This window comes from Plecotus auritus (genome assembly GCF_963455305.1).
Source record: "Plecotus auritus genome assembly, chromosome: 2".
NCBI classification, from domain to species: Eukaryota; Metazoa; Chordata; class Mammalia; order Chiroptera; family Vespertilionidae; genus Plecotus; species Plecotus auritus.
In genome coordinates this window covers 6,386,080-6,393,822 of record NC_137771.1, presented here as the reverse complement: position 1 = coordinate 6,393,822, position 7,743 = coordinate 6,386,080, and the positions used below count along the sequence as shown (strand labels likewise).

The following is a 7,743-nucleotide window of genomic DNA, read 5'->3' as shown; positions in this document are numbered from 1 at the left end:
TACCGTTAGGAGGTTGAGGTGATGGACCCACTAGATTGGGCTCAGCTGAGCAGCACCTAGAACAAAGACAGCTGATTCCATAAGGAGCCTGCATGAGTGTCCTGGTTTCCCACTTTGACTCAGCCTCTTACCCAGTGCTGCCAGCTACACACACTCTCCCTAGTCTGGCTCAGGGCACACAGAAGCGGACAAGTGGGCACAAGTCAGAGGCATAAATGTCTTGTTGGAAGTACAGGCTGTATACAGGGCTAGAGCCAATGAAGCCTATAGTAAATGGACATATTGGTTTACTGTATCTTTTATTTATTTTTTAATGTGTTTTTATTGATTTTTAGAGAGAGGAAGGGAGAGGGATAAAAGAAACATCAATGAGAAACATCATTAATCGGCTGCCTTCTGCACACCTACTACTGGGGATTGAGCCTGCAACCCAGGCATGTGCCCTGACTGGGAGTTGAACCAATGACCTCTTGGTTCATGGGTCGGCGCTCAACCATTGAGCCATATCAGCCGAGCATATATGTGTTTTTTTTTTAATATGTTTTTCACTTTTTTAAAAATTGTTTTTTTATTGATTTCAGAGAGGAGAGGTGGGGGCAGCGGGGGGGGGGGGGAAGAGAGAAAAACATCAATGATGGGAATCATCGATTGGCTGCCTCCTGCACGCCCCCTATAGGGGATCAAGCTGTGGGCATGTGTCTTGTCCAGAATCCAAGGGTGACCTCCTGGTTCATGGGTTGATGCTCAACCACTGAGCAACACGGGGCAGGCCTGGTTGACTATACTTTATCTGCTGTGTGATCCTTTTCTGCATGACCTGAGGTCCAGTAACCGTCCGGAGGAAGCTACCATCTCCTAGCAATCTTGAACTGCCTTGGCTCACCTTCCCTTTAAAGAGTTTAAATCGATGCAGCTGTTGCTGTGAGGCTTGAGGCTTGCACTAACATCCACACCACTGTGTTCTTCATGTGGGGTTAACCGAGGGGGAACAAGCTTTCCACCTCCAAGTGGAGGCGGCAGAACGTCAGTGAAAAAACATTCCCGTCTTCATGTCACCAGTAGGTTACACCAGGCTCATCTCCTTTACTTGTCATGGGAAGAACTAGCTTGCAGAGCAATTAGCATTTAATATTTCGTAATTAGCATGCTTAATGTGATTCTGAGAAGCTGCTTGACATTTTCATAAAAACAGAAAGCACATTCCCGCCCACCCTTCAAAGAGCAAGGCCCAGTTTGTTAAACTGCGTGCCACTCTTTCTTGGTGCTGAATATGCATGTGTTGGCCTCTTCCCAGACACTGCTGGTAAATTTAGAAACTCGTTCTGAAAAGAGTTTCTTATTCGGCAGCCATACGCTCCCGGCTCAGGGAAACTAACGGGAAATGGCTAAATCCAGCCCAAGTCGCTGGGCGGTGACGGTCCTTTTCAAGTAAATAAAAACCCTCAGTGCGCCCCAGACTAACTATACACTCGGCTCAAGTCCAAGAGGGAGCCGAATTTGGGGACAAGTCGAGAAATACATTTACTCTCGCTCCAGCGCAACAACATAACTCTTCGCGGGACAGAGTAGCCGCCAGCTCCCATTTCTCCAGCCCCAGGATAAAGCGGGCTGTCTCCGCGCTGGAAACTCCGCGCGGAGCCCAGATGTCATCTCAAGTTTCCCCTCCCGAGTCTGACACCCTCTCGATCCCTCTGGGCAGAGAACGGCCTCGGTACCACCCGGATCCAGGGAAGGGAGCAGGGGCCCAGGGGCTGCATCGCACAGGCCGGCTCCGGGCCAGGTGAGGGTCCGCTTCCTCCCGCCCACCCAGCCACCCACCCACCCCGCCCGGAGGCCAGACCACTGCCTTGCTGCCCCGGCCCCGGCCCCACGTGGCCACCTCGGAGCGAGCCGCACTACCCTGATGAGGCCGACAGACAGCCCGCCCCAGCCACTGGGCGCCGCTCTGCGGATCGGTGGCCAATCAGAATGCTAGGAGTCCGGCGGGGGCGGTGCCTCTGAGTAGTCTCGCTCCCACTCCCGCTCCACCATTGGAGGGATTGGGTCCCGCCCCTGCCATCAGGCACCGCCCCCTTTGCCGTTAGGTTGCGGCGCGGGCGGCGGGCGGAGCTGGTCCCGTTGTGCTGCGGCTCCGCGCGGCCTGCAGTCCCGGGTCCGCGCCCCGCGCCGCCCGCCAGCGCGCCCGCCATGGAGCCCGGCCCCGATGGCCCCGCCACCTCCGGCCCCGCTGCCATCCGCGAGGGCTGGTTCCGCGAGACTTGCAGCCTGTGGCCGGGCCAGGCCCTGTCCCTGCAGGTGGAGCAGCTGCTCCACCATCAGCGCTCGCGGTACCAGGATATCCTCGTCTTCCGCAGGTAGGACTCCCGCCGGTAGGACTCCCGCCGGCCCGCCCTGCACCCCGCAGCCCTCAGACGACTCGCAGTCCAGACCTCCCGCCGCCCACCCCCCACGCGAATCCACTGGGACTCCTGCCCTAACCTCGGGCCAGCCCACCCTCTTCCTGCCGGACCCCTGTCCTGCGCCCTTTACCTCCGACGGCCCTGGGCCGCCTCCGCCCGCCCCTCCTCCTGCAGAACTGTCAGAAGTTGCCGCGAACTAGGCCCGTGCGCTCCCTCGTTCCCCTCCCGCCCCAGCATCCCGTCCCCTGGGCGGGGGGCCCGCGTTCCAGGCGGTCCTCCACGGCCGCAGGGAGCCGGAGTCTGCGCGGACCCGACGCGCCGCGCTCCACGTGTCAGTCTGGGACACGTCAGAGTCGTCCCCGAGTCTAACCCCAGCCTCCGCGCAGCGGGCCTGCCTGCCGGTCCCCGCCACGTGTCACCCCCAGTTCACAACCCCTGAGACCCCTTCGCAGGGTGGGGAGGTTTCTTCTCACCCGGAGTGAGGGGAGGCACGTTGCCCCCGCCCCAGGGGACCAGGCCCCTGACTGTCACTCCCACCTGCAGTAAGAGCTACGGCAACGTGCTGGTATTGGACGGGGTCATCCAGTGCACGGAGCGGGACGAGTTCTCCTACCAGGAGATGATAGCCAACCTGCCGCTCTGCAGCCACCCCAACCCACGCAAGGTACCCCGCCCCCCAGATTCAGCCCTGAGCGCAGTGATAGGAAAGCCACCCCTCAGCATCCCACAGGACCGTGCTGGAGCCCACCTCCCCCCAGGTGCCCAATTCAGCCCAGTGCTTCCTAAAGGGGTGTCAGGGAAAGTGCTGGCAAGGACCAGCGCGGGTGAGTGGGAGAGGGGCCCTCTTCGCAGGGCTGGGGGCTGAAGCTCAGGAAGGAGTTTTCAGGAAAGGGGCACGCCTGGGGCCAGGTTCCTGAGAGGAGGGAGTAATGAGGTCTGTGGGTCGGAGGAGCCGAGACTCACCCTGGCTCCAGGTGATTCTGGGTGAGTGCACCTGCCCCCGGAGCCTGCTGGGGCCTGTTTGGTGGGGCTGGGGCGGGTCCCTGCCCCTGACTGTTCCTCCCCCTCCCAGGTGCTGATCATCGGGGGTGGGGACGGGGGTGTCCTGCGGGAGGTGGTGAAGCATTCCTCGGTGGAGTCTGTGGTCCAGTGCGAGATTGACGAGGTGAGTGCCCCGAGCAGGGCCTGGGTGCAAGTTCCCGCTCCACACTGAACTGGCTGCGTAACCCTGGGCAAGACACTTAATCGCTCAAGTGACTTAGTGACAGAGCCGGTGTGCCATCGGTGCCTGTTCTTAGTACGATAGAGTGCTGGTGTTTAATGAAGTCCCAGGCAAGGCCCAAGGACATGCCGACCATTAGGGCGCCCAGCATGTCTTTGTGACTGTCTAGCGCAGTGGTCGGCAAACTCATTCGTCCACAGAGCCAAATACCAACAGTACAACGATTGAAATTTCTTTGGAGAGCCAAATTTTTTAAACTTAAACTTCTTCTAACGCCACTTCTTCAAAATAGACTCGCCCAGGCCGTGGTGTTTTGTGGAAGAGCCACACTCAAGGGGCCAAAGAGCCGCATGTGGCTCGCGAGCCGCGGTTTGCCGACCACTGGTCTAGTGTGTAGCAGCCATTGTTCAGGTGCTGGGGCCATGGTGCATGGTGCAGAGGCAAATCAGCCCCTGTTGGAGCTGATATTCTAGTTAAAAAGAGACAGCAAAGGGCGATATGATAAAAGGCGTGAGGCCGGCCAGCGGTCAGGGCAGACCTCTGGGGAGAAGCTGCAGCCTGAATGAGAAGACATGGACACGTGGAGGCAGGGACTGCTCTCTGATAGAAGCTGGCATTCCCCTCTGAAATAGCAAGAAAGCCCCAGATGGGACATGTGGGTCTAGGAGGGAGCGGGAAGAGTGGAGATTCAGCTGAGGAGCTCCCAGAGTGCTCCCCGTTTTACAAAATGTGGAAATGGGGGTTCCACGAAGCCAATGGCTGGCCCAAGGCTGCAGGGCCGTGAAAGGGACGGCTGGAAGTCCCACTCGACTCCATCCGGCTCCAGCCTGGTCCCGCTGCCCCCACCCAGGATGTCATTCAAGTCTCTAAGAAGTTCCTGCCGAGCATGGCCATTGGCTACTCTAGCTCAAAGCTGACCCTCCATGTGGGCGACGGCTTTGAGTTCATGAAACAGAACCAGGACGCCTTCGATGTTATCATCACCGACTCCTCAGACCCCATGGGTAAGCAAGGGAGGGGCCCGGGGCCCTAGCAGCTGCCACTTCAGGAGCCAGCCTCCCCCTTGCTCCCCAGGCCTGAGTTGCAGAGTAGAGGACAGAGGGATCCCCCAGAACTAGCACAGTCCTTTCCTTCTCAGTTGTCACGCCCCCCCACCCCCCCCCCAAACAACAGCTCAGCAGAGTAAGGGGACCAGGCCACTCACTGCCCAAAGTTCACAGTTGGTTGGGGACCAGGAGGGGAGTGGGGTGCTGGCCTTGGCCCACTGAGGCCCCAGTTACCTCTTCAGCCTCCTCTCTGCTCCGGACACGCCGGCCTCGGAGTGGGGTAGGTTCTCCTTTTAAACCCAGGCCCAGAGTGGAGAAGCCAGCAGGCAGTGCCAGTGAGAATCCCCGGGAGGGGGGTGAAAGTGCCCTTTCGTGGTTGGTTTCTGAGTTCCACAGGCCTGGGTTCAAGTCCGGCTCTGCTCCTCGGCCGCCCTGTGGGTCTGTGTAGCCCAGGCTCAGGAGGTCTCAGCCAGAATGTGCTCATTGTCGCTTGTCCCCTCCCTCCTGCAGGCCCTGCCGAGAGCCTCTTCAAGGAGTCCTATTACCAGCTCATGAAGACGGCCCTGAAGGAGGACGGGATCCTCTGCTGCCAGGGTGAGTGCCTGCCCGGAGCAGCCAGAGATGCTGAGGCTGCGGGTGGGTGGGGCAGGGTGGGCTGGCCTGCGCCAACCGCTGCTGCCTCCCCCAGGCGAGTGCCAGTGGCTGCACCTGGACCTCATCAAGGACATGCAGCACTTCTGCAGGTCGCTCTTCCCCCGTGGTGCGCTACGCCTACTGCACCATCCCCACCTACCCCAGCGGCCAGATCGGCTTCATGCTGTGCAGCAAGAACCGGTGAGCTTCGGCTGTCGGGGGGTGGCAGGGCAGGTGAGCACGGAAAGCACTCCCTGACGCCCCCTCGCCCCGCCCCAGAGCACCAACTTCAGGAGCCGGTGCAGCCGCTGACGCAGAAGCAGGTGGAACAGATGCAGCTGAGATACTACAACTCTGACGTGCACCGGGCGGCCTTCGTCCTGCCGGAGTTTGCCCGCAAGGTGAGCCCCCGGTGGGGTGGGCCTGGTGGCGGGACCCAAGGCTTCCTGGGGCAACCGCCTCAGCCCCAGGCGACCAGCATCCTCCTGACCAGGCCTCATGTCCCACCAGGCTCTGAATGATGTGAGCTGAGTCCAGATGCTGCTGCCGACACCGCCCTGGACCTCGGGCCAGGTGGCCCTGGACAGGACCCCTGCCGGCACCCCAGCAACCAAGTGTTACAGGCCCAGGATGCTGCCCGCCTGCCCCGCTGGCGGACTGTCTGTCTCTGTGGTGTTCCGCCTCTAAGCCTATACCAGCTGTGTACAGCCCCCTCTCTGCCCTCTGTCACCCTCACTCACCAAACACATGTATTTATAGCAAACTTCTGAATCGTGTGTTCCCAGACCTTGATGGGCCAGGCAAGGCTGCAGAGCCATTGTTGGGCGTTCCTGTGTACCAGGCTCTGAGCTGGACCCGTGTCTGACCCGTGTCTGTGATAGGCAGGCCTTGCCCTCCCGTGCAGCCTCGGACCAGCCCCTTGTCCACTGGCACCGAGAGGCACAGCAGGCATCAAACTGCACTCCAGTCTCCCCGAGGAGCTGCCCACATTCCTCGCCCGCCCCACAGGCCCCGCAGCGGGTGGTGGCCGACCCCGGGGCCAGGGCTGTGGGGTGACAAGATCGAGGCGGGCTGCCCCGGGCTGTGCTTTCTCCTGGGGCTGCCCAGCGGTGATGTTGGCGGCCTGGAGGATTGTTGGGTCCCGGCGTGGGGTGGGTGCTGGAGGTGACTCCAGAGGGTTTGGGTGCGGTTACGTGGGCCTGTTGGAAGCACATCCGCTGCCCTGACTTGGCTCAGGGTTCAGACGTGGGTTCCAACCCTGCCTGCCCCGCTCCTGGGTGCCCTCTGGAAATTCCTAGAAGCTCCCCCAAGTGTTGAGAGGTTGAGAAAGCAGGTGTGAGTGGCCGCTGGGGACCGTGCCCTCTCCATGGTGCTGAACGCCCGCCCAGCCTGTTCCCCAGGCGCCTCACCCCTCCCGAAGGCCCGGACTGAGACTGGTGTGGGGGAGGAATCACCACAACGGTGCGGGTTCGGGGAGAGGGCCTGAGCCCATTCCTGTCTCGGTCAGCATTCCAGAGGCATTGCCAGAGGATGGACTATCCTGGGAGGCTTGGGAGCAGGGATTGGGCCCAGCCTGGGGGTGTTACTAGAACACTCCCCCGCCACACCCCCACCCTGGGCAGCTACCTGGGGCCCATGCAGCAGGTTCTGGACTGGAGTTCTCGGGGCGGGGAGCAAGCATCCTGATTTGCAGCCAACTCCTGAGTAGCCCCAGGCCAGTCACTCATCCTCTGGGCTCCACACACATGGATCTCACCCCAGGAGCTCACTGGGCTCAGCACCCGATGTGTGACCTTGGTCAGCAAGTCTGACCCCAAGCCCTCTGCATTCCACCTTCCAGTTCCAGGACAGTCTTGGCCCCCCTCAGAAGTCAATAGCACATGTGCCCCATGGCCTTCCACTCCCGGGGAGGCCAGGTGACGTTCAGTTGGGCTCCGCTGGGCTGCGGTTTGTGCACCAAAGAACACGCAGTGGCTGGTGGGAGAGCTGACCCACCAGGTCCGATTCCTTCAACCTTCGCGCCACCTGTGGGGTGGGCACTACTCACCCGCACAGGAGGACTAGGTGACCAGCTAGTAAGCGGGCTGGGGAGGACACGCCCCCTGAGGGCAGCCCAGGGAGGGAAGGTGGACAGGGGAGGGCCCATCTCAGAGGGCTCCAGCTGGGCCTGTATCTCAACTCGATGACTGGGTTACCCCACCTTAAGAGCGATGGTCCTCACCTGCTACAGGCTTCATTGGGAATTCTGCCTCTGTCATGTGCTTGCTGAGCTCTGGGAGGTCGATGGCCTCTCAGGGCAGAGGACGAAGGGAGCAGGGCCGTGTGGCGGAAATGGCTGGAGCCATTTGGGAAACAGCGCCCCACCTGGCAGTGGGAGTCTGCAATGCCACCCTCCACTTCCCCGCTCTTATCCTGCACACGCATGCACCCCTTGAAGGGGTTT

The 7,743-nt window shown here is 60.7% G+C and overlaps 1 protein-coding gene across 1 annotated transcript; it reads left to right on the top strand.

The window, feature by feature from the left end:
- Positions 1-2,089: 2,089 nt before the first annotated feature.
- Positions 2,090-6,060, top strand: SRM (spermidine synthase). Its single transcript, XM_080657501.1, is given in 10 exon segments — positions 2,090-2,354; positions 2,943-3,063; positions 3,472-3,564; positions 4,472-4,625; positions 5,178-5,261; positions 5,356-5,420; positions 5,422-5,501; positions 5,580-5,582; positions 5,584-5,701; positions 5,811-6,060. Coding segments are annotated over 10 exon segments (906 nt in total). The 5' UTR covers positions 2,090-2,187; the 3' UTR covers positions 5,832-6,060.
- The last annotated feature ends 1,683 nt before the right edge of the window (positions 6,061-7,743 follow it).